This window comes from Neophocaena asiaeorientalis, unplaced genomic scaffold, assembly GCF_003031525.2.
Source record: "Neophocaena asiaeorientalis asiaeorientalis breed wild unplaced genomic scaffold, Neophocaena_asiaeorientalis_V1.1 scaffold567, whole genome shotgun sequence".
Lineage (NCBI taxonomy): Eukaryota > Metazoa > Chordata > Mammalia > Artiodactyla > Phocoenidae > Neophocaena > Neophocaena asiaeorientalis.
This window is the reverse complement of record NW_020173728.1, coordinates 1,608,756-1,636,307: the sequence shown is the minus strand read 5'-3', so window position 1 is coordinate 1,636,307 and position 27,552 is coordinate 1,608,756. Positions and strand designations below refer to the sequence as shown.

General features: G+C 42.6%; 1 protein-coding gene across 1 annotated transcript in view; it reads left to right on the top strand.

Moving 5' to 3' along the window:
* The first annotated feature begins 20,074 nt into the window (after nt 1-20,074).
* The window catches only part of KIZ (kizuna centrosomal protein), a 108,868-nt gene continuing 101,390 nt past the window's right edge, over nt 20,075-27,552 (top strand). Inside the window, exons 1-3 of the mRNA XM_024750782.1 lie at nt 20,075-20,157; nt 20,755-20,817; nt 24,244-24,406. Coding sequence (XP_024606550.1) covers nt 20,075-20,157; nt 20,755-20,817; nt 24,244-24,406 — 309 coding nt within the window. The remainder of the gene's footprint in view (nt 20,158-20,754; nt 20,818-24,243; nt 24,407-27,552) is intronic.

Sequence of the window (27,552 nt, the reverse complement as noted above, 5' to 3'; positions counted from 1 at the left end):
TTACAAACTGGTTTTATTTTTTAGTTTTCCTCCCCTTTCCCTATTTCTAGTAGATGGATGTTTTAAAAGAATAAACCAATTAAATGAGAGTTCATGTGATTTGATTCCATACAATGAAGAAAAAAAGTGTTCATTAAAAGTTGTCCTAGTGGGGCTTCCCTGGTGGCGCAGTGGTTGCGAGTCCGCCTGCCGATGCAGGGGACACGGATTCGTGCCCTGGTCCGGGAAGATCCCACATGCCGTGGAGCGGCTGGGCCCGTGAGCCATGGCCGCTGAGCCTGCGCGTCCGGAGCCTGTGCTCCGCAACGGGAGAGGCCACAACAGGGAGAGGCCCGCGTACCGCAAAAAAAAAAAAGTTGTCCTAGTGGCACAAAAGAGGGTAATTAGTTCTTAGCGTTCAGGATCTCACACATCAGGAGAACAATAACCAAAAGATCAATAAAACAATAAGCAAAAAAATAAACACCCCCCTCTAGAGGGGGTGATGTAGGTAAGAATCTGTCAACCAACATTCTTTAAATATCCAGTTTGAAATTAGTCTTGAAAGAAACGTAATTCCCAAATGAAGTCCTTCCCCACATTAGCATAAGCTAAGGCAAGTGCGTATCAAGAGAAGGCCAGCTCCTGCAGGAAATGGCTGTGAATTTAGTTAAGTTGGCAAAGTTTTCTAAACAAATCTTAGAGAAATGAAATTACTTCCCTTTTAAAAATATAAAAACAAACAAAAAAATAAAAATAAAAATATAAAAACAAATGTCAAACCCAGGGCACGGTCAAAATCCTTAGCAGGTAAATTGCGTTTCACCTTCTCCACCAGAAAATGTGATCAATTTAGTAAGCAAATAAGTACATACATCTTGACCCTGTGGTCAAGATGCTTTACCACAGAATATTATCGATATTATTAAATGAGTCCAAGACCTTTATTGAGATATTTTCTCTCCTATTAATATGTTGTCTGCATTTTTCTACCCTACCAACACAAAGAGATAGGTATCAAAAACTCACACACACACACACACACACACACACACACTGCTAGGTGAAATACATAAATCCTAAAGAAGCTAGAAAGGGGGAAAAATACCATAATATGGTGTGATTTCTTTAAAATAAACCAACAGAGGAAAAAACTGTCTTGACTATCTTTATCCAGGCAGTTCATGCCTACCTATGTTCTGCAATAATAGGGACAATTGTTGTACAGACTGAGACGTGGCTTTCTGTCCCAGGTGCTCTGTCTAGTTAGAGTGAGCCATTGGCAACGGCCTGCTGAAAATCAAATCTGAAGATTTGAATTTAAAACTGGAGACTTCAGCATAACCTGAAATGATCCCAACAGCGTGGACTGGTGGACTGGCCAATTGACTACTTCTGAAATGCAGAAGGAGGATCAAGAGTACGTGGGAGGGGCTTCCCTGGTGGCGCAGTGGTTGAGAGTCCGCCTGCCGATGCAGGGGACACGGATTTGTGCCCCGGTCCGGGAGGATCCCACATGCCGCCGAGCGGCTGGGCCTGTGAGCCAAGGCCGCTGGACTTGCGCGTCCGGAGCCTGTGCTCAGAGACGGGAGAGGCCGTGACAGTGAGAGGCCCAAGTACCGCAAAAAAAAAAAAAAAAAAAAAAAAAAAAAACAGTACGTGGGAGCTTGCAAAAAAAAAATTAAAACACGAACGTTTTCTTGAATGGACCCACCAGAAATTAGGGAAATGAATTCCTTCCATTCATTTGACTATTTTTCTTCATGAAACTGCTTGTGCAGACATCATCCCATTTGACTCTTTCAGGAATGCTGAAGGTGTGATTGCCTGGATGAGACCGGTTCATGCCCAATCCCACCCATTGTCCAGCTTCTGTGCATCCCCCAGTTTCTTCAATCCGAATCATGCAGGGCAGTTGAACAGTTTCCTGCCAAGCAGAGTAGTGGATTATTATAGCCTTGTCATAAGTCTTGAAATCAGACTTACTTCTCCAACTTTCTTTTTTAGAGTTATTTGGGCTGTTCTAGGTCCTTTGCATTACCATATGAATTTTAGAATCAGCTTATCAATTTCTACAAAAAAAAGCCTACTGGGATTGTGATTGAGATTCCACTGAATCTATAGATCAATTTGGGGAAAACTGACATCTTAACAATGTTGCGCCTCCTGACCCATATTTCTCTTCATTAATTTAGATCTTCTTTAATGTCCCTCAGCAATATACACAGTCTTCAGTGTATAGAACTTTCACATCTTTTGTCAGATTTTTCCCTAAGTATTTCATATTTTTATTATAAAAGGTATTTTTTTAAATTTTGATTTCCTATTGTTTGTTGCTGGCATATAAAAATACAGTCGTTTTTGTATATTGATCTTTTATCCTACAACCCTAATAAAGCTCACTTATTAGTTCTCCACAAGGCAGTAGAAACCAGAGGTCAGACACAGCTTTAGCCAGATGAGAGGACATTTGTCATGTAGATAACCATGGGTGGATCTCTAGTTCTCTGTCGGCTGTAGGGCCTTGAACAGGAGAATCAACCTCTCTGAGCCCCAGGATAATAATGCTTAACTTGCCACACTATCTTAAGATTGATGGTCTCATGTGTATTAAAGGGCACACATTCAGTGCCTGACTCATGTTCTAGGCTCTCTATGAAAACTTCTTTCATGCCCCCAAATACTAAGCACCCTTTAGGCCCAGAGTAAGTGCTCGAAAAGTCCTTACTTATTCACCTATCAGGAAGTACTTTCCATTAAGGAGCCAAAGGCTAGGTTCTTAGCTAATGTATATGCTGTTTCTAAACATAGCAGAGTCTGTCAGAGTCCATTTCCCCTTGATTCAGCCTGGATGGTACCTTCATGGTTTCTCTCCAGCCAAAGACATCCTGCGTCTCTCTGCCTGAGGGTGTTCTCTGGTCCATGGAAGATTGGAAACACTAGGCAGCTAACATCCCAGGGGCAACTCTCCATCCCGCCATCAGGATGATTTCGTTCTATTCTATACAGTCCCTTACAGGCTCCGTTGAATTGAGCCACACTTACCCACAGTGATAACATGCTGATTAAAGTACCTATATCTGCCTCCTTCCCTCCCCTGTGTCACATCCTCTCTTTCTCAACCACTTCCTGGGGTCACCTCCTAAATAAACTACTTGTGCCCCAAAACCTTGTCTTGAGATCTGCTTTTGGGAGTGGAACCAAGACAGGTCATTTGACAAATGATGAAGCTAGCTAGAAGCAGAACTAGAGTTAGAACCCAGGTCTTCTGGCTCTAGAGTACATCCTCTAGTCCTACTGGATATGGAGTAATACACTTGAAACAATGATGACCCGATATCAAGCAGTGTATACCTGGACACCAACAAGGCAGCACTGACTCCGCCATGCCTGTCTCCTAAGGCTGGTATTACCAAGTATGGGTCTGATTGTATGTGGTTACAACAGCTAACGATTGAAGTAGTGGTTCAGGTCAGGTCACTGAAGCCGAGGAGGGAAATTTTCTCTAAGATAATGGAATAGTAGTGGTATGGGGTGTTAAAAAATCTAATGAAAACTGGGGAGAGGGGGCTTAAAGAGGGGAGCACCTCTGGATGTATGACTTAATGATACACGTTTTTAAAAGCTCAGAGGTAGGTGTCAGCAGCCTCTCCTGAAGCATGTGTTTCCATATGTATGGCACACGCATGCATTTTGACCCATTAGCAGTTCTATAGTGGGGTGGCGCTCTGTTGTACCGGAAAGATGCCTATCCCAATGACATTATTAAGTCAATTTTTAGAAAGTAAATAGAAGTTACTGCATTAAATGACACCACTGTCAATATCATAGTGTACAAAATAAAAACAGGTCCATCAAGAGAGGACTGATTAAACTGCTTCATGTGATATCCATAAAGTGAAACACTATATTGCTGCATATAGAATGAGGCAGAGTTATAGTCCTACATATACTGGTACAGAAAGATCTCTAAGATATGTCAAGCATAACACAAGGTGAGGAAATGTGTCTCCTTAAAAAGTAAAAGTAGAACTACCATGACTTCCCTGGTGGCGCAGTGGTTAAGAATCTGCCTGCCAATGTAGGGGACACGGGTTCGAGCCCTGGTCGAGGAAGACACCACATGCCGTCGAGCAACTAAGCCCGTGTGCCACAACTACTGAGCCCACAAGCCACAACTACTAAAGCCCACGTGCCTAGAGCCCGTGCTCCACAACAACAGAAGCCACTGCAATGAGAAGTCCGCGCACCACAGCAAAGAGTAGCCAGCCCCCGCTTGCCACAACTAGAGAAGGGCTGCATGCAGCAACGAAGACCCAACGCAGCCAAAAATTAATTAATTAATTATAAAAAGTTAAAAAAAAAAAAGTAGAGCTACCATATGATTCAGCAATCTCACTCATGGGCATATATCTGAAAAAGACAAAAACTCTAGTTCAAAAAGATACATGCATTCCAGTGTTCATAGAAGCACTATTTACAGTAGCCAAGACATGGAAGCACCCTAAATGTCCATTGACAGATGACTGCATAAAGAAGATGTGATACATATACACAATGGAATATTACTCAGCCATAAAAAAGAATGAAAGAATGCCATTTGCAGCAGAATGTATGTACCTAGAGATTATCATTCTAAGTGAAGTAAGTCTGACAGAGAAAGACAAATGTCATATGATATCACTTATATGTGGAATCTAAAAAACTGATACAGATGAGTTTATTTACAAAGCAAAATAGACTCACAGACATAGAAAACACTCTTATGGTTATCAAAGGGTAATGGGGGGGGAAGGGAGGGATCAATTAGGAGTTTGGGATCAACAGATACACACTAATATATATAAAATAGATAAACAACAAGGACCTACTGTATAGCACAGGGAACTATATTCAGTATCTTGCAATAACCTATAATAGAAAAGAATCTGATAAAGAATAGATATACATTTATATGTATAACTGAATCACTTTGCTGTATACCTGAAACTGATACAGCATTATAAATCAACTATACTTCAATAAAAAAGAAATGTAGAGATATTCATATACATATAGACCTAGACATATATATGTGCTCAGAATCACTCAGAAAAGTTACATAAGAAAATGGTAACTGGTTGCGCACCAGAAAAAGAAGCTGGAAGCTGGTGGCAGTGATTAGAGGGATATTTTTACTGTATATCTTTTCCACAGAATTTTGCATGATGTATTGTTTATAAATAAATAATGAAATATATGAGAGCTTTCTCGGCAGCCAGCTACTGTAGAAAGAAGCCAGATCATTGAATGATGCAGGACCATGTGGACAGAGGTCCAGCCAATTGCTTTACCAAGGCCCAGATATAAGGGTGAAACCCCCATGGACATTTTTCCTGCCTCAGCTGAGCTCCTGGTTGAATGCAGGCTAATATGTAATCCAGGTCACCTGGCTGAGCCCATCCAGCCCATAGGTTCATGAGAAACAGTAAATCATTTTTGTTTGAAGACACTGAAATACAAGCACAGGCACACATAGATACACACACACACAGGAAAATAGAAAGGAAAGAAATATATGAGGGAAAAAAAGAGAAAGAAATATTAAATGCAGAAGGATGATTTTTCCCAAGTAGAATCCCAAGGTAAGTAGGAGACACATTTTGGGTCACTCCTGGTGCTGCTAACTGCTAGCAAGTAGTTCACTGTGGACTCAATCCAGTCCCGGGTGAGGCTATCCTACAGTAGGGATCCAGGGATGTAGTAGAAAGCACATAGATTTAAATCCTCAGCAAGTTCCTTAACCACAAGCCTCAATGAAACTGTGATAATAATATACATTTTACAGAGCTCTTGTGAGGCTTGGAGATGACTCCCACAAATGATCCTATGGCTGAAAGACAGTGGGTATATAATAATCACTGACTTCTTCAACAAGTACCATTCTGCCTCAGCTGTATCAGTTATCTAATGCTGCATAACAAATCAGCCCAAAACTTAGTGACTTAAAATTAAAAGGACCATTTATTATCTCATGGTTCTGTGGGTCAGAATTCAAGAGCAGCTTGGCCGGCCCGTTCTCTCTGGAGGTCTCTCACGAGGTTGCAGTCAGATGTTGGCTAGAGCTGCAGTCATCAGGAGTGGGGACAGGGCTGGAGGATCCATTTCCACTCCCTCACATGGTGGTAAGGTGACACTGGCAGTTCGAGGGGGGCCCCAGTTACCCTCCAGTGACCCTTCTTCAGCATAGCTTGGGCTTCCTCACAATATAGTGGCTGGTTTACCTCACAGTGAGCCATCTTTGGATGTCACACACCATCACACACGTTAGTCCTGATTCAATGGGAAGGGACTGCACATGAGCATGAATTCCTGATGGAAAGGAGCACGGGGGGCTGTCATGGGCTGAGTTGTGTCCCCCAAAACTCATATGTTGAAGCCTTAATCCCCGGCACCTCAGAATGTGACTGTATTTGGAGACAGGCCCTTTAAAGAGGTGACTGAGGTAAAATGAAGTCACTAGGATGGGTGGGGCTAATCCAAAATGACGGGTGCCCTTATAAAAAGGGAGATTAGAACACAGACGTGCACAGAGGGAAAACCATGCAAAGACACAGGGAGACCATGGCGTCTCTGCAAGCCAAGGAGACAGGTTTCAGAAGAAACCAGCCCTGCCTAAACCTTGATCTCTTCTAGGCTCCAAAACTGTGAGAAAAGAAATTTCTGTTCTTTAAGCCACCGAGTCTGTGGAACTTTGTTATGAGAGCTGGAGCAGCTAATACAGGGGCCACCGTAGAAATCAGCTTCCACACTGACCATCCTAACATACGGAGAAAATAATGTCTTCTTCAGACACAATGCTACATATCGTGTAATTGTATTCATATAAGATTTCCACAGGCAAATCCACAGAGACAGAAAGTAGATTGGTGGTAGCCAGGGACCAGGGGTGCCCATAGGAAGGGAGAGTGACTGCTAACGGGTAGAGAGTTTCTTTGGAGGGTGATAAAATGTTCTAGAATTAGATAGTTGTGGTGGTTGCACAACTTTGTGGATATACTAAAAACCACCGAACTGTACCATTTAAAAGGGTGAATTTTATGAACTGTGAACTATACCTCAAGTTTTTTGGTTGCTTTGGGTTTCTTTTTCTTTTTCTTTTTTATTGAAGTATAGTTGATTTACAATGTGCCAGTCTCTGTTGTACAGCAAAGTGACTCAGTTATATACCTATATACGTTCTTTTCTTATATTCTTTTTCATTATGGTTTATCACAGGATATTGAATATAGTTCCTTGTGCTAATATATCTTAATTTTTTTTAATGGCTACATTGTCCTATCAGCCAGTATCTTGGAGTGGTCCTCTGGGCTGGGTTCTAGTCCCTGAGCTGAGCTGAAGAACGCCAAAGGAATAGATGCGTCTTTCTCTCTGCGGAAGAATTACAGTTGAGTTGTGGTAACGAACCATGGCTTTAAAATACTCACGGTGCATTATTTAAAGAGCTGAAGAGATTCCAATTGAGTCCAACCAGAAAAAGTCCACCCTGGGGAGAAGTGGTGTCTGTCAGACCTCCACAGACCCATTCCAGCTTCTGCTCCAGCTGCAGTGGCCCACCCTGGACAGGACATGGCCTCTCGTCCCTAAGTTTCCCTGCGCCAACAAACACTTGTCATGGTGAGAAGCTGGAGAAGACGGAGGGTTTGGGCTCTGTGTTGTCTGGTGGGGGTTATAACACCATGCCCGCTCTTGTGAGCTGTGTGGTCTTGGCTGGATTGCTCAACCTTGATGTGCCCCAAACTCCTCATCTGGAAAATGGGGATAGTACATGTAAAGAGCTAGGAAGAGCCTCCATTAAAATGAACTATTTGATGCTATTTATTGATGCATGTGTACACGCACACCCCCAACGACAAACTGAACTTGTTGCCATTCCCCTTTGGTTACACGGAAAAGTCCTAGGAAATTAGGAGCGTTCCTTGTCCTCAGGGAGGTGTGGGATCCACTTGCTCAATGAATGTTTTCTACGGCCAGGCTTGTGCTAAGAGCTTCTCAAATGTTACCTCCTTTGTACCTCACAATAACTCCATAAATAAAAATTTGCTGCTCTGAGTTTAGAAATGAGAAAAATAAAGCATTTAAGATGTTAGGAAATGTGCTCAGAGCCACACAGCTGGTATAAGGCAGAGTTGGGATTTGAATTCAGGTCTTCTGATTCCCAAGCATGTGGTCTTTGGACAACGTGGTGCTGGGCACTCCCTTCCGTGGCCTGGATTTCTATTCCTGAGGGGTGATGGGCTGGGATCCCTCCTACATCCAGGTTAGACACAAAAGAATGAAACTGAATCTCGGGTTGAGGTTCCCAGCTGAATGTCACCTGCTGTGTCATCAGCCATGAGTTCAGGTGACTGGACCCCTCTGAGTTGGCGTGTGAGTGCAGAGCCAGCAGGGTTGATAAAGATGGAGAGGAAGCTTGGGAAGTGGCTTTGAGAGCTAGAGAGATAGAGACAAATCGTCCGAAGCAGGACGTGGGCCTTTACCTCTGATGACTCTCCCCATCTCCCAAAGGGATATTCTTCTTGCCTTCTAAGAAGTGATACCAGCTTATATTTATTGGGGGCTAACTCTACCAGACATGATTCTACGTGCATCACACAGACTACCACATTTAATCCTCTCAACAAGCCTAAGAGGAAGGTACTATTACCATCACCATTTTGCAGATGAGGAATTTGAGGCACAGCAAGGTTAAGTAATCTGCCCAAGGTCACACAGCTTGCAAGAGGAAGTGGTAGTATACCACGCAGAGGGGGACCTGAGCCTGAATCACATCCTCTGTATTCTACCTCTTCTCTAGGACACATGGCAAGTGTTTATTGACTCCGGGAGGGTGTTCTGTGTGGCAGTCACCATCCAGGTACCCCAGGGATGACTGAAGCCAACATTTCTACAAAGACACATGCCGTGGATAATTGTAGACGATGTGAAAAGTAGAAGTTCGACATCCGGTGCCCTGTCACCTGGTAAACACAAACACACAGCCACCAAATTCAATGGTATTTATTATGCAAAACCCTTTGGTTTCAACCTGCCTGCGAGTTTTAAGAGCAGGTCTAGAGCATCCCTTTGTTTCCAATCCTTGTAGTTAGGAGGAGTACTCGTTGAACCCTGGTGAGAAGTGCATGCAAGTGGCAAACAATTATGAAATCCACCAAATGATTTTTGAGGAGAATCTCAGCATTCAGATTGTTCACACGTGACGTCAACACCTACAAGGATGCAGGGCTGCTGCTCCTGCACCCAGGGATCTGGGACATACCTGGCCAGGTGGAACCAAGCCACCCCCCAGTCCTGCAGGGAGAAGAGTGTAGGATTTGGTGCTCTAAGTCTAATGCCTCTGAGGATACCATTCAATAATGGGAGAATCCTGGAGACCTCACAGAAGCAAAATTCAAGGGCTTCAGGGAAATCATGGGCACATGGAAGCTGTGAGGCAGAGCGAGCCCATCTCCTTTAAGAACCGAATCTCTAGCAGAGCCATTCAATGACTCTGTTATTCTATTTTTCAGCTGTTATTTAGCTTTCATATATCTCGCATATTTTAGAGATCCACACGTTAATTGCTGGTTTACATGATATGAAGTCATATGAGGAAATCTATGTTTTCACTTTATTGGAATTTGCATCCTATTCTTATTGTTTTAAATTAGCTATTACAAATGCCTTAGAGCAAAACGCTCTTAGTAACCTCTTGCCTTCCTGTATCAATTAGTCAGGCTTCTCCAGAGAAACAGAAACAGTATGATAGATAGATAGATAGATAGATAGATAGATAGATAGATAGATAGATAGATATACAGACATACCTCATTGTTCTGTGCTTCACTTCATTGCACTTCACAGATACTGAGTTTTTTGCAAATTGAAGGTTTGTGGCAACCGTGCCCCGAGCAAGTCCATCGGTGTCATTTTTCCATGAGTACTTGCTCACTTCATGTCTCTGTGTCACATTTTGGTAATTCTCTCAATATTTCAAACTTTTAAATTATTATATTTGTTATGGTGATCTGTGATCAGTTTCTTTCATGTTGCTATTTCAAAAAATTATGACTCACTGAAGGCTCAGACGAGGGTTAGCACTCTTTTTGGCAATAAGATATTTTTAATTAAGGTATGTACTTTTTTTAGACATAAGGCTATTGCACAGTTAATAGACTGCAGTACAGTGTAAGCATAACTTTTATATTCATTGGGAAACCAGAAAATTTGTGTGACTCGCCTTACTGCAGTATTTGCTTTATTGAGATTGTCTGAAGGGAACCCATAGTATCTTCAAGGTACACCTAAATCTATATCTGGACATAGAGAGAGAGATTGATTTATTATAAGGAATTGGCCCATGCAGTTGTGGGGACCAGCAAGAGCCAAGTCCATTGGGCAGGCCTGCAGGCTGGACATTTCAGTGAGAGATGATGCTGCTGTCTGGAGTCTGAACACTGGTGGTTTGGAGGCAGAATTCCTTTCTCTTCTGGGGACTTCAGTCTTTTCTCTGAAGGCCTTCAACTGATTTGATGAGGCCCACCCACATTATGCAGAGCAATCTGCTTTACTCAAACTCTAGTGATTGAAATCTAAAAAATACCTTCACAGCAACTTCTAGACTGGTATGTGACCAAACAGCTGGGCACCATGGCCTAAGCAAGTTGACACATAAAATTAACAATCACACCTCTCCTCCTGATCACTATAACCTCCCACCAATGATGGTATCTCACCTTCTAGCTCCTGCTTTCCACTTCCTGGTGACTCATGACCGCCTCCTCTCCCCCACCATGCTTAACCATCTTTCTACTTTATCTCTAGAGCTTCACTGTTCGACACAGGCGTCAGTAGATACATGTCCTCTACAATTGCAATTTTAACAAGTTAAAATAAAATGAAATTTAAAATTCAATTCCAGGGTTGCGGTAGCTACATTAAAGTGCTCAACAGTCACATGTGGCTTGTGGCTACCATACTGGACAGCACAGAGGAGAATATTTCCATCATTGCTGAAGGTTCCAGTGGACAGAGGTGCTCTAGACGTTTCTTCACTATAGTTTTGCCTTTGCTATCTAGGCCTCTCTCCTCAGACCTTGACTCTGAATCTCAGAGCTCCAGGTTTGCAGTCTCCTTGACCATCTGGATAGTCATATATATCCTCATTGAGAATGTTGCAAAAAGATAGTTTGATGCATTTGTGTAATTCTTGCATGGAATGCTTGTGTATTGCTCAGGATAAGTAATGTTAGCTGCTGAAACAAACAACTCCAAAAGATCAGTGACTCAACACAATAAAGGTTTATTTCTTGCCCAAGTTACAGTCCTGTACTCTTTACAGCCATTCACTCTTCTTCCAGGGCCTCAGAGTTCTCCACTGGGTCCTCTGCATCCAGCTGGCCACCTAATGAAAAGTGGGGAAGACAGTACAGGATGTTCAGGGGCCAGGTCTGGAAGTGGCTGCATCACTTCTGCTCACATTTCATTGCCCAGCCTGGGTCAAACAGACCCATCTCACTGCTACAAATGTAGTCTTTCCAAGGGCCAAGGAGGAAAATTAACAGAATGGTGAACACAAAATGCTGTCTCACAGCATGTAGAAAAAAAGCATTCCTAGGTCAAGGGATATTATTTCCCCCAACAATGAACTATGTATATGTAAAAACCCTTCTGGGTCACACAGTATATATGTTTACACATCTCATACAAGGAAAATAAAAAATATCAGTAACTATCAAATGATGAGTTTCAAGGCCATATAGAATGGAGGCTAAGAAAGGATGGACTTGGAAATTGGAAAAAGTCTGTTTGAATTCCAACACTACCACTAACTGGCCAAGAACACACTGGCAGTGTGATCTTAGGCCAGTTGCTTAAACTTGCAAGGCCCTCAGAGGACTCATGGGGTTTAAATGCGGCAGTAAATGCTTACATTAGTGTAGACGCTCAGTGGCAGGTGGGGCTACATACACACATACATGTGACGTCACGGCCTTTCCCCCACATTCTACTTTTGAGTCAGATCTACCTACAAACCGTGTAGTAATTGCAAAATGAAATACTTTCCCGTGTTCATGTCTGTTATAGGTTGAATTGTGTAGCCCCCACAAACTCCCCCAATTCATATGTTGAAGTCCTAACTCCCAGTACCTCAGAATGTGACCTTTGTTGGAAGCAGGGTCATTGCAGATCTAATTAGTTAAGATGAGGTCATACTGGAGGAAGGTGGACCCCTAATCCAATATGACTGGTATCCTTATAAAAGGGGAAATCTGGAGAAATACATGCACACAGGAGGAATGCCATGTGAAGATAAAGGTTGGGATTGAGTGAGGCATCTACTAAGCCAAGGAATGCAAAAGATGGCCAGCAAGCCACCAGAAGCTAGAGGAGAGGCATGCAATAGATTCTCCCTCACTGCTCTCAGAAGGAACCAATCCTGCCAACACATTGATCTCAGACTTTTGACCTCCAGAGCTATGAGACAATAAATTTCTGTTGTTTAAGCCACCCGGTTTGTGGTACTCTATCATGGCAGCCCTAGGAAACTAATATAATATCCAAGCAGTTATTGACTCATATACACAGAATTTAATCTTTAAATTGCAGGTGTTCACATTTTTGTAAAATGCTAATTTCAACATATTTCCAAAATCAATTTTCCATCCATTAATTCAACTGTTTTAGAGCTACAAAAACAGCAACTTCATAGGGGTCACCCTAAGATCCATATGAGTACCGGGATGAAACATTGGCTTTTCTTGCTGTTTGCTTAATGGGGCTGTTAGGGACCTATCTTTGGAACTAGGCTCATTAATATTACACAAATGACCGGTTGTATGACCTTAGCCAAGTCCCTTGTCTGCCCTGAACTCTTTTCCTCCTCTAAAAAATACGAGAGTGAGGCTACATTCCTTAACTAACTTCCAGCTAAGACATTCTTTGGCTTAAAAGAAACCTGGCCCATCTAGGAAGACTTGATGGCCTGTGGTCCAGGTGAGCTGAAAGCAGGACTGCTTACAGAAATCAGCTCTGCTAATATAAGGGGATTTAAGAACAATGTTAAAGGAGAGTGCACCAGCAAATTAAATATTCAAAGTGAAGAACTCTGAATTTATTAAAAGTCTGTCACCATTAAGAACGCATAATTTTAGCATAAATACTCTAGAAATATTCATTTAATTTGCTAGGTGTTACTGTTAATAAATGGATCCTGCATCTAGATTGTCATATGTCATTAATAAATCAACCAAAGAATGCAAATTATAATTATTTTGAATTATCTATTTACTGCTTAATTATATTTAATTTTAGACTCTCCTAAAATGGCCGAATAAAAATTTTGGATGCTAAATGACTGTCTTATCTGCTTACTCTGTGTATTTGCTGAAAATAATTAGTTACATTAATTGGGGATTTTTTTCCTTAAAAAACTAATATGGGTAGGGATGGTCCTAAATAAAATATCGCCATACATGCATTTTTTTGGCCAGGGTTGTAGTAAAATATTGTTTGCACTAAAATCAGTAAGCAAACCTTTGCTCACTACCATGGGATCAACTTGGTATAATGTGACATAACAACTAAATAAAAGTAACATCAGTACTACCCTTAGATTCAGGCAAGAGGCCCTACCTGGGCTTCTATACGTTACAGAGCCTGTTCTGGACTTTGTCTGGCCATGCCACTCCATACAAGGCGAGGAGGCCCCAGGGCCAGGGGACATGCCTGCCTGGAGGTCTCACACACACACACACACACACACACACACACACACACACACATCCTTCTAGAACACACTCCAGGTGTCCATCACCCGGACATCCCCTGGTCAAAGGGGCCTAAGCTCCTTTCCAAGGCCTTTAAAGACCTCTTTCCTGGGTCCTTCTTGCTAGGATGACCGTCACTGGTGTGCTTACCCTTCAGCCTGAGAAGTGGCCAAGAGGAGGCTGAGGTGGGGATGAGGACAGAGCTAGGACTTGTGGACTGGTATGGGGAGGGGACTACTGGGGTGGGGGCCGGTAAGGCTGGGTAAGGAGTCAGAAAACTAAATTCCCCTGTATGAATTCTCCCCTTTTATGAAGGCACATTGGTCAAGGTAGGAGGGACCATATTTTATCTACAATTTGTCATCTTGATTTTTAATTGTTTAATATTTTGACAGATGGCATGAGGGTCTCCATTCATCCTCTTGCCCTGGACCTAGCAAATGTGAAGAGAAGGCTGAGTAACATCATCATTTTACACTGCAGACCTTTTGAATGGCCCATCTCTCTTGCTGATGATCTATTTCCGAGTTTGTCACACCTAGCACACAAGTAAGTGAAATTAATGACAAAGAAAAAACAAAAGAAGTGAAGAATAAGAGACTAAAGAAATTCTATAGCTTCTTTTTTCCTGCCCTGTGGGCTTCAGAATACAGTTATGGTTCTTCAGAAAGTTTTTCCCCCAAGTTGGTGATGATGATGATAAAAACTGATGCTTCTTCCTATGTGCTGGGACCCCTTCTAAACACTTACACACATTAATGAATCTCATCATTATAGAAACGACATAGGTGGGTCGTGTAGTAACAGCCTCCCAGTTTTACATACGAGGAACCCTGGGGGTAAAGAGGGTGATTTGTACGTGGTCACACAGCTGGGCAGTGGAAGAAGGGATTGGAGCTCAGGCAGCGGGCTCCAGAGTCCCTGATGAAGTATTGTACAGGGCGTTTGTCCACTGAGCTCTGTCTGCACAAATGTCAGCTTTGCAAGCAACTTGCTGGCAACTTCCCCCTCTTCACCAGCCAGCAATGTGATCTGCAGCCTTAGCCACAGCCTCAGGGTCAGCACGGGCTTTCAGGTAACGGGGTCTACTCTCAGGGTTGAGCATAGCTGCTTAGGACTGAGGATTTTGTCTTTTTCGTGTTTTGTTTTGCTTTTAAGCGCTGGCAGGAAAACAAACAGCACTGTGCCCAGCACTTGGCATGTGGGATCTTCCCGGACCGGGGCACGAACCCGCGTCCCCTGCATCGGCAGGCGGACTCTCAACCACTGCGCCACCAGGGAAGCCCTTTTGTTTTGCTTTTAAGCGCTGGCAGGAAAACAAACAGCACTGTGCCCAGCACTCAGCAAATACTGGTAAGAAGGGAAGGAAGGAGAGAATGCACCTGGTAAAGTTAAAGCAGTTTGATGCCAAAGACAAAAATGATCACGTGATTACTCCCGCCCAGCCTCCATCCTCTACCTAGGGGGCGGGGATCACGGGGTCGGCTTCAGACCTGGCCTTCAGAGGAGGGACCCGCCCGAAGGAGGGCCAGGGTCTCTCCCACGAGAACTCCGAACGGTTGGGGTAGAAGAAGACTCCAGCCTCAAAGCAAAGGGGCCTGGGCACTGAGTCGCAACGCCGCCTCTTCTTCGCCGGCGTGCACTACCTGAGACACCTCCTTATGGGCAGTGTCCCGCGGGAGCGTGCGGCCGTGTCACTGAATGTGCCCAGAAGTGAGAGCGGGAGTCTCCTGCCTGTCACTCTCAATCCAGCCCGTGAATTTCTCTGGTCCCCTTCCACACGCCCCCTCCCCGGCTCTTCACATTCTCATCCCACCCTGACAGCTGCGCTGCATCAGTGATGACAGGTCCAGGAACGCAGGCGGGAGAGTGTGTGTGTTTGTCAAACATGTGCCCTGTTTAAATGAAGGAGGCTTTTTTGTGGGGCCAGATCTCCAGCGAAGGGATGACATTTCCAGCGGGAGAAGCCCAGCTTTCAGAGGGTTCATGATACCTTGATTAAGACATGAAAGATGAGAACCACTGAAGAACAGCTTGATCACATAAAGAGAGAAAATTATAAAGCAATTTACTATAAATAACTGCATAAAAGATAGGCTGTTGAAATTATTATTCAGTTGCTAAATTAATTGGAGTTGGAAATCTCATTAGTTGACAAGAAAGGAAATAGAGTTTTGGATCTCTTGATAAACAAAACGTTTAATGAGTGTTAAAAGTTACAAAATCATTTTAGTGAAGAGAGCTGTGTGTGTGATGATTCTAAAATGACAATAATTACATGGAAGGTAAAGGCAGAAGTTACTGGTTTTGAAAAGGAATTATATTCAACCTATGCTAGAGTTAATTCTTGTTTAATATTTATAGAGCATCTACAAGAGGCCTCCTTAATAACATTCTCACTGTATTTACCCCTGAACCCTTTTCTACATCCTGTTTTCTTTCTGACATACCACTACTCACCCACCCACCCACTCACCTCACCTCCAACTTAAAAAAAAAATCACTTCCTGCAGTGCCTTCATTGAGAGACAAGATAGTGCTCTGTGCTTTGGTGGTACACTTACAGTGCTCTGTGTTCTGTTAAAAGAGTGGCTTAGTTACCCCAGGCCTTTAGTTATTTGTATTTCTTAACCCAAGTTCTAATTTTAAAATGTTACTGGTTCAAATGGCATTTTTTTAAAAAAGCTAATTGTGAGTTATCATTTTTGCTTCCTGTGCTAGGAACACCTGGCTATTTATAGTCCTTATGGTATAATTTCTGTGTAATGATTATTACTCACTTTATGTCTAACACGTAATGCTTTCACTGTTAAGCAAGGTGAGGCTGTTGAAATTATATAAGGAATTTGAGTCAAATTTTACAGCCTATTCATGGTTCTGCATTTGGAGGTTTGTTTCATTTTTAAGTCAGTACAAATTTGTTACTGTGTGTATTCATTTTTCATTTTAAAAGTCCATAACTAGGGCTTCCCTGGTGACGCAGTGGTTGAGAGTCCACCTGCTGATGCAGGGGACTCGGGTTCGTGCCGTGGTCTGGGAAGATCCCACATGCCGCGGAGTGGCTGGGCCCGCGAACTATGGCCGCTGAGCCTGCGCGTCCGGAGCCTGTGCTCCGCGACGGGAGAGGCCACAACAGTGAGAGGCCCGCGTACCGCAAAAAAAAAAAAAAATTCCATAACTAACTCTAATGCATAGTTAATAAGTACAGAGGCAAATCACTTCAGATACAAAGAAAACTGCAGGACAGCTGTGGAAACCTAGGTTCTAGTCCACCAACAGTTGTGTGACCTTGAGCTGGTCATTCAGCTCCCCTGACCTGCCTTCGTCACCAGAAATGAGGGGCCTTGAATATTATGTAAAGTAAGGCCACAGATTTTTTTTCTCTAGTAGAGCAATGAGCCTTAAAGTAAAAAAAAGTCTAAAGCTGTTAGTTTTGCAAAGCAGCAAGCAATGAATATTATCGTCTGTATCCCATCTGAGTATTTGTATGTACCTGTTTGTTGGTTTGACCAATCCCCGTGACCATAAGGACCTTTATCTCCTTAAAACTCTAGAGTCATTTTAAAGGCTGCAACCCCGGATAGTCACAGCTGATTTGTCAGTCTGAAAATGTCCTGGGAATGGTAGAGAAAAACAACTTGCCCTTTCTTAGTCCTCTTAGAGGTGGGTTATTGCAATGTTAGCTGGTCTAATAACTGGGCCCTCCCCTTGTAAGTGGTGTATTTCTAACCCAAATTGTCTTAGCCGTGCTCACATAGATGTAATTTTATATTCTGAATTTTTTCCTTTTTGTATACAGTGTTTTCTCTGCATCATGGCAAAAGCCAGTCACTGGATTTAAAACAGCCTGATGGAGTGACTTGTTACAGTGTGTTCAGTGCCACAAGCATGGTAGCAACATGAAAGTGATATCGACTCTTACAATTATATAAAAACATCCCTTGAAAAGGCCCATTAACCAGCCCCAGTTTTTTCAATGCCAATATTGATTCAGAGTGAGATATCATAATAGTCCAGAAATTGATGCTGAGATATTAGTTGAGTAAAGCTGAAGATGGTATTGAGACAAAAATAGAATAATAAGCAGCTTACAAGGAGAAAACTAAACCCCGTGGCTATACTTTAAGGAGCACCCAGCTGTGTAAAACTTTGAAAGGTCCAGGTCAGAGGTGCAGGTGATTGAAACCGGGGCCTATGGATACACATCTCAGGGCTGGGTGTTTAAAGATTCTGAAGTAGAGATTTAAGATGCAGCAGTTCGGGCTTCCCTGGTGGCGCAGTGGTTGAGAGTCCACCTGCTGATGCAGGGGACATGGGTTTGTGCCCCGGTCCGGGAAGATCCCACATGCCGCGGAGTGGCTGGGCCCGTGAGCTTAAAAAAAAAAAAAAAAAAAAAAAAAAAAAGCAGCAGTTCTAAGATGATCTTCCCAATAAGCCTTTCTCTGGCTTTTTATTGGGGTAAATATCTTATTTTAAGTCTTGAATTTAAAATAGATATGAAAGTCAATGTCGGGGGCACTGCAGCTTGGATGTGTTTAGAAAATGGGCCTGTGAAGAAGAGTTAATGAGATCAGCATCATTTTGCCTGGAATTAGAAGGCCAAGAGGTGTTTGTGATTTTTCAGTGTTTGAAGGGTCGCAGTAGAGAAGTAAGACCAGTGGACGTCTGTATGTACTGAAGACAGAGCAGGAACACGGAAGTTTTACATTCATTATTGAAAAGAACTTTCTGCTTGGGAGGTGATGGATTCCCATAAAGCTGGTGGTCCTTTTTCATTTGAGGTCACGGGCAAATTTTTAAAATTATTTTGAAAAAAGTTCAAGCTTACAGAAAAGTTGCAAGAATAGGACAAAGACCTCTAATATTCTCCTCACCCAGATTCCTCAACTCCTTAACATTTTATTTCTTTTTCCCTTTCTGTTTGTCTCTCTGCCTGTCTATGTGAAAGCATGAGACTTCTTTGAACCATTTGAGAATTGCGGATATGATGTCCCTTACATGATCACTGTATAACCCTCTAATCAGAAAACTAACATTGATATACCAATCCACAGGCCCCAGTCACAGTTCACCAACTGTCCTAACACTTTTTTCTTTTCTGGTCCAGCACCCACCTGTGAACCAGTGTTGCCATGTCTCTCCATTCTATCCCAGTCTGGAACCATTCCTCCATCCTACCCTGTCTTTCGTGTTCCTGACAGTTTCATAGAATAAAGCTCTCATCCCAGAGGGTGATCCTCAAGCTGGGTCCGTCTGATGGTTCCTCATGACCAGACAGTGATCATGTTTTCTTGGCAGGAGTACCACAGAAGTGAATCATGACATCACGGGCAAGGTCACAACTGCATTTAAGGGTTTTTCTGTCCCCATAATTTAATGGCAAATTGCTTACACTGTCCAGTCAGTCACTCTTCATTATCATATTGATCGTGAAACCTTAGAAGGGGAATAAATACTTCTAACAGGGAAGCAGTTATACCACGTTTCCTTCACTTCTCTTCCAAGTCCAGTCTTCTTAATGAGAAAGTAAAGATCTGTGTGAAGCTACTAATTTAAAAATTTGTGATTCTGTAATCTTTTTCTTGTTTAAACATAGGCACAGCCCAACCAAGGAATGGATTGTGTTCCCCAAGCAAAGACTAGGTGTTTGGATTTTGGGCACCATTGTCCCTTTAAAAGAATTTTGGTTAAATAGTGGTTTCCATTCTAGATTACAATAAGCAGAAAAGTTTACTAGACCTATAATATAGCTAACAGTGTAACTTTGGGGGTTTTTTTATAGGAAAAAATCGACTGAAGGAAAACAGAAGCTAATAATTAAGAGCTCCCAAGTGGACGTGGCCTCGGCCCTTTCCCTCAGGAGGCCAGCCTGAGCGCCCATCCTCCTCTGGACTCCTTTGATTCACAGTCTTTTGTTTTGTTTTGTTTTGTTTTTTTAGCATTTTTCTCTTAGACATTATGTGATTTCTCATTCAGCCTTGCTTAATTAATGTCAACTTAGATTACCAGTTTGACTTCAGTTGAAGCTTGTACTTTGGTGGTCTTTGAGCAGAGCCATCTGTGGTTAAACCTCCAAGGGCTCTTTTTGAGACTGGGATGGCTTGCTGTTCAGCAGTTTTACCCTCTAGCCCCTTGGTTTTGGCTGCTGCCACCTTTTCTGCTGTCCAGTTTCGCCTGCTTCTTGCCCAGGCTGGGTGTGCAGGTGGGCATGTCAGCTCTGTCCTCTAGCTTCCTGCCAGCACTTACCTGAACATCACAAGCTGTCTCTACTGGCGGTACCTCCGGGGACTAGCAGTGAGTGACGAATCATGGCGATGTTATCAAGTTATAAAAGGAAATGCCTTCAGTTCCAAGTAGTGGTGTCAGGGTACCTGGTCTCCCCCAAATGTGAGTAAGGCCAAGTCTGCTTCTCAGAGATCTCTTCCTAACTCAGCCACATGGCCCTGCCCAGGCCTGTCTGGTTGAGAGCAGAGCGAGCCCCCAGCCTTCCGTCCAGGATGGATTTATGGAAGCCTTGTGTGTGGAACCCCCATTGTTCTCAGAGATGCTGGCAATGTTGTATTTTGCATATTTATCTTGTTTATTGTCTGCCCTTCCCCCTTGAATGTCACTGCCTGAGGGCAGGGATCTTGGTTGGCTCATTTACCAGGTCAGTCTTCCCCTAGAGCAGAGCCTGGCTCACCAGTGCACTCAATAAATAACTCTTGCTGAATGAATGAACCTGCTTCCCAGCCTTTTCTCACTACGTTTCCCCATTTACTTTGAGAATCTTGTTCTTTTTGCTTCATATTGGTGTCCTTTTTGCCTTTTAGACTTCCCTAGTGACTGCTAAGTACTTCTGTGTCTTGAGTTCCAAATGCAGCTGGCATTTTCTGCTTCTCAGAGAGACCAGAGAAGCATTCTCACGAAGGAGATCGTGTTCTAGATCTGCCTGTCTGTTACCGATCAGTGTAATTTATTCATAAAATATATTCTTTCTGTATTATAGTGAAAAGAAGAGATTGGACCTGGAAGGGAAACTCTGTGAATATAATCAATCTGATACATGCAGGTAAGATATGACAAAGTTTTAAAACCAATTTGCCTATATTAATCAAAATTTAACCCTAATATCAATATATGTTACAAATACCATAGTTGTCCTGTTGCCGTTCCTTATTTCTAATGTGTAATCGTTTCAAGTAAACACTGCAATTTAATACAATCACTATTAAGTGTAAGAATAAATTTGATGAAAATATAAGATAAAAATTATTGTATTTTCATTATTTGATAATTTGTGTTCTTTCAGGAATCTTGCTTAAAAAGCTTAAGAATAAGACACATTATAGTCTTACTTATCTTTTTGGTCACAATTTAAACACATTGAATCTGTGAATGATTGAGTCATAATTATTACAGCTGACCTTTCAACAAACTGTTGTAGGCAGGGTTACGTGGTGTCTCATTTGTTCATGGGTGTATGACAATGACTTAAAATTATTCTGAGCAGTGGATAATATACATATTATCCTTTTTAGGTTACTTACTCTAACATTAAGAGCAAACTCTTAATATTTTTAATTATATTTTAAGGAAACTGAACTTTATCCTTAAGCCAAATATATGGTGTAACCTCCAATATTATTCATAGGAAAGTTTTCTGGCTGTGATAGAGTTAAGTTTGTGACGTATCCACTTCACAGTACGAGTGAGAAATGAAAACATCTCATCCAGAAGAGAGAGAAACCAAGAATACTTTAAAACCAAAGCACCCATCAGGTCCATTTTTCCTCATCTCCAAAATTATTCTTTCGCTTTGTTTAGTGTCCATACTTCCAGAGCTACCAGAGTAGACAGCCATGTGTTTCTAGCGGCTCCAAAAGAGACAGGGAGAGTCAGCAAGACAGTGGAAGAAATAGCAGTGATGTGGATGCCGTGGCCTCAGAAGTGGGCCCTAAGTCTGAGAGGATCGTGGCAGTTGCCATTTTTCTAGCCCCTGACTACAGGGACAGAAGACAGGGCATAGACTCTTCCTACAGCCTGTTCCCAGGTGGCTTCCCGGCATAATGGCCGGGTGAGATGAGAGACCAGTGGGAATCTTCATCAAGCTTCGGCTAGCTGAATTTGTTCCCCTCTCTCAGCCTCTTGTTTCCTGGAAGACAGAGGGTATGGTTTGCTAAAAATATGCTTTCTTTGCCCATAGGATAAAATCCAAACCATCTAACATGGCTGCCTCAACCTGATTGCCCCAGAAGGCAGAGTCTGAGACAAGGGTTAGTGTGTAGGTGGTCGTTTATTTTAGGAAGTGGTCACATAAAGGGCTGGGAAGAATGGAGTAGGAGCTGGTAACTGCTGTGGGCACCTGCGGCTCCATCTCTCTGCTCCTCCCAAGTGTCCATTCAAGGGAAGGAAGAGGGGGGCTCTTTACCTTTCGGTTCCTGACCCCCGTTGGTCAGGGCCATCTCAGGAGGTGTTAACTCCTCCGCACCTCCAGGCTTTCCCTGCTGCAAATTCAGAAAAGCAGCCCTGGGAAAGCAAGATACCATGGGCGGCGGATGCAGGTACTGCCAGGTTGCTGCAGCCGTGGCTGCGGGAAGAAAAGCTAGGCCAGGAGGAGGTGAGGTGGTGCGGTGGTATACCAGAGCTTCTATTATCTGCCCCTGTTTAGTTTCCATCATTACTGTCTCTTGCCAGCCTCTCCCTAAAATTCTTCATGGACTGAATCCTCGGTTTCTGGAACGTGACAAGGTCTTGTATAGTGAAGCAGGTAGACTTTCTTGCCAGGTGCCTCTGTTTAGTCTCAGCCTTGCCAGCACTTAGCCAGGCAACCATGGGACAGTAACTTCAGTATTCTGTGCCTCTGTTTCTTCATCTGTCAAATGGGGATGGAGATAGTTATGAGAACTTAATAGAGCCTTAAGCAGGGTCTGACCCAGAGTAAGAGTCAATAATTTATTGTTTATGACCATTTTTTGTCAGTATCACTGTTACTCTTATTTATTGCCTCTGAGCTTTCCAACATGCTGTTTCCTCTGCCGGAATGTTTTCCCCTCATCTTCTCACTCTTGCTTTCCCCAATTTTGGGTTAACTGTTAATTCATCCTTCATATCTCAGCTGAAAATTAATTTCCACTGGGAAGGCCTCCTGGGCCCCTTCAGCTAGGTCACATTGCCCAGTCTTTAAGAGTCCCTTGCAGTTTCCCTCATAGCAGCCATCACACTATATTGTGTGTATCTAAGTTTTGTTTCCCTGTTGTCCCAAGCTGCATGGCTTTTGTATGCAGAGTGCTGACTGTATGAATGACTGCATGGAGGGCTGGGTGATTTGATGTGGTTAGCTTCGAGGGTTAACGTGAGGGCAGGAGTGAAGCTAGACTTCGGGTGGAGAAGGCTTGGTTCCTATTGTACCTACTCCAGGTGGACTCTGGTCGCAGCCAGCAGCCTCCCCAGGTGCCTGTGTGGGAAAGTATGTCGGGTTCCACCTCTGTTACCGTCACTTGTGTCGAAAACGGCAGGCATGGGCAGCAGTACACCCAGTCCTGAGTTTTTTGTTCAGAAGGAAAAATGGGGACAGCCAACCAAGATCAAAGCACAGAATTATTAGCACGATAAAGAGTTTCTTGAAAATTATTGGCTTAGAGGTGGGAGTTTAAGGTCTATTGTTGTTTAATTTTTAACATCTCCAGCGTCTCTGCAAATCTGTTTTTGAGGGTGAACATTTTTATAGTTTGCAGCTTATTTTCGCTTGATGAGAGAATGTTAAATAATTAATTGAGCCAACAGTGGAAATGCTACATACCAGGTGCTCTTATGACTTAAATACTTGTGAAGACGAAAGAGCTGAGAGGAGCAGTGTTGGTAATGAGGGGAGAGGGGCTGCACAGTTCTAGCCACCCGCTGTGTCTTTTGATACTGCATTTTGGATGAGAGTCTCCAAAGGTTTCTTCACAATTTGAGTAGAGTGACAATCCATATATTGTTATAAAATATTTTCATAATACAGTATGTTATTGCAGTTTCTAAAAAAATTTTTAAATACCTAAATGAGAACTTTTAGGGCATTTTAAATTTCAAAATTTCTTAATGTTTGTGGATTGTGGTGCATAGTTTGATTCTATTTCTGTATGAGCAGGTAGTTTTGAAATTGTCACATAAAAGAACGCCATTGGGCTGTTCATCTGAAAAGGGCCACCTTGGCACGGCTCTTGACACCACACTTAATTTTGAGAAAGAAATCCATATAAATCTTTATGTGTGAGTGGTGTAATGTGGTCTGGTATCCATTTCTCAGGAGAGTTATGCCTAGAGGTGATGCCTCAGTGATGCTGCATTAATTTCCTCTCTAAAAGTGCACATGCATCCTATCCTTTAGGCGGCAGCGTTTGGGTAAAATTTCTTAGAATACATTGTCTCATTAACAATTTTGTTAAATTCTCCTCCTTAGAGTTGTTCAAGTCTAACTCCATCATTTAAAAATCTGCTTTTATTCTTCTAGAGTTAAGCTGAAGTATTTAAAACTAAAGAAATACCTGAAGGAAATATGTGAATCAGAAAAGAAGGCTCGTACTCGAAACCAAGAATATTTAAAGCGGTTTGAGCGGATCCAGGCTCACGTTGGACACTTTACCACAAGTTCAGAGAAGCTGCAAGAACTGAAGGTGACATCTCATTTTGTACTGTTTTCTTTTGTCCTTTTTAGCTAAGATTGGAACTAGTGAGTAGTAAGTTTCTGGTCCGTGGCAGTCGCTGATATTCAGTTGTTCACCCGTAAGTTAACTGTCAGTTTTCTCTGGGAATTACTTACCATGTGACCAGATTTTGATCAGAGAACTGGAGATTGCATTTTCTCAGATTTCTACTTTAGTTGAGGAATTACTGGAACATCTATACTTTGTTACTCTACACAGGTAGTTAAACGGGCACGGCCTCTGGCCACACCTGACCTGGCGCCTGGCACATGGGATCTCTTGGCCTCAGGACTGAATTTGAGCAATATCAGGTTCCCTGTGGAGCCTGCTTCCTTCTTCAGAGGTTCTTTTTCTGTGGCCTGAGCCCCACTGTTCTGGGCAGGCCGGGTGTCGGGGGGAGACTGGGGGGAAGAACTGGCCCAAGGACTTCACCCTCATGCCCGTCGACTCTGCGAGCCAGAACAGCCACGCCTTCCCTGCCCTCTCCGACCCTGGCGCCCTCTCCGACCCTGGCCCCCACTCCCTTAGGCTGCCTGGCAACCTTCTGCTCTACAAACTGTGTCAAGCATGGGGGGCTAGGCCTTGTTTCTCACCATTTGTGCTGCTCAAGGCTTTTGCCCAACTTAACCCACCTGCGTACTGGTTACCGGAGAAGTTGGCTTCAGCACTTCCCTTCCTTTTTTTTCCTCTCAGTTTTCCCCTAGCCATGTATAATACAGATTTTAAGTACACAGGAAAAGAATTATTATAATGAACATTCATGCTGTGGTCTGAATGTTTGTGTCTCCCTGCCCAAATTCATATGTTGAAATCCTAACCTCCAAAAGTGATGTTATTAGTGGATGGGACCTTTGAGAGGTGCTTAAATCACGAGGGTGGGGCTCTCATGAGCAGGATTAGTACCTTGTAACAGAGGCTCCAGGGCACTCCTGGCCCCCTCCACCAGGTGAGGACACAGTGAGAAGGTGGTAGCTCTGAACCAGGAGGGGTCTGTCACCAGAAGGCAGCCGTGCTGACATCTTGATCTTGGACTTCCAGCCTCCACAACTGTGAGCAATACGTATCAGTTGTTTATAAGGCACCCAGCCAGTGCAGTTTTATTACAGCAGCCTAAATGGATTAAGACAGCTCATGATCTAACCAGATACAACAGTTGTAAATATTTTGCTATATTTGCTTTGCCTGTGTCTGTGTATGTATATTTTTTCCTGAGCCATTGAAAGTATGCAGCAGAACCCATGACATTTCTCCCCTGAATACTTGAGTGTGGATCCCTTAAGAACAAGAACAGTCTCCTCCATAATCATACCATTATCACACCAAAGAAAATTACTAATGATTCCATAATATTATTTAGTATTCAGCCAATATTTCAGTTTCCACAGTTCCCTTCAGACGTCTGTTTTTCCAGACCAGGAGCCAACTAGGGTACACATTACATTTGTTATTGTGTCTTTTTTAGTCTCTTAATCTAATTTGGTTTCCTACCAGTCTTCCTTGTTTTGTTTTGTTTTTTTAAGTGATACTGGCTTTTTGAAGAAGCCAGGCCAGTTTCTTGTAGAATGACTTACATTCTGAATTTGACTGGTTGTTTTAACTTGTGTAGCATCCCCTGTGTTTCCTGTAAACTGGAAATTTGGTCTAGACTAGCACTGCCCAGTAGAACTTTGTGGTGATGGGAACCTTCTGTCTCGGTACTGATGCCATCTAATACAGTAGCCACTAGCCGTACATGGCTACTGAGCACTTAAAATGTAGCTTGTGACACTGAGGACTGAGTTTTTGTGTTAAATTTGGTTAATTAAATTTAAATAGTCACAGCTGAGGTTATACATTCTACTGCATCCCGTCAGGAGGCTCATGAGCCATGATGTCAGGTGGTCTTGTTTGAGCCAGGCTGAGTTTGATGCCTTTGTTAACATGGTGACTTCTAGGTCTCTCTATTGTAAGGTACCTTTTTTTCCCTTTGTAAATTAGTAAATAATCTGTGGAGTGGTGGCATGACATCTTGGGAATACCTTGTTCCTCAACAGCCTTTTTTGCCTAGCGGTTTTAGAATCCATTAATGATGCCTGAATCAGTTATAGTGGAGGTTGTGAAATGGTGATTTTCTAATTTGATCTCGTCTTTTACATTTGTTAGCTGGCATTCTTCTATGAAGAAGAGCTTTCTTTCCTTCTTTTTCTCCCTCTCTCTGTCTAAATGTCACTCTGGGCTTATGAATCTTTATTTAGTCATTGTATTATCAATTACTGTAATTATTCTTTTGTTGCTTACATTCTCCCAAATTTTGCCAGTGAGAGTCTCTTCGAGTTGGCTCCTGTGTCCTTTTGACAAGATGTTCCAGGTTTACCTTATACTTCCCTGCCTCAGACTTGGAATTAGCTTCTTATCTGAGGAGCTGTGGTTCCTTTGGGTGGGAAGGGGTATTTAGAAACCAAGATCTGGAGGCTAGATGTGCTCAAGCAATAGTGAGTCTTAGCTACAGCACTCCAGGTTTTTCCTCCTAGTGTTCAAGTAGAATGCTTAAGGCTCAAAAAGCAATTGTTATCAACATTGTAAACCTCTTTTCTTTTCAGAGAGTTTAAAGAGAAAATAAAAGTGGTGGACAAAGCAGGGAATTTCTTCTTCTCAGTGGAATAAAGGAAATAATAGAAGTTTTCCTCTTATTTTCATATTGATGCTTTACTTAATTATTGATTTCACATTATAACCAAATGTGAGAGGGAGGAATTTGAAAGGAAGTATCATTCTTTGTAAATATTTTAATATTGAGAGCATTTGTTGTGTATAGTATGATGTGTTAAAAATAAAAAACTTGTCTCATGAGCTACTAAAGAATATCAGCATAGGGGACCATTTTCAAGAAAAGAATGATAAACTGTATTTCTAGGACTATGTAAAGCTTTATTCATAAATATCATTTAAAAATGACACAGATATTGCTTTTTGAATTTTGGAGAAGGAATGCCTTTTTAAAAATCTGCTGATGGCATAAAAGGGCAGGTCATGTAGCTGCAGTTGGGAAACATACGTGTTCTGTGGAAAACTGTACATTGGCTGTGAACCAGCCAGTGATGCCCGTGACACCACCAACTCAGCAAGCTGTGGAGTGG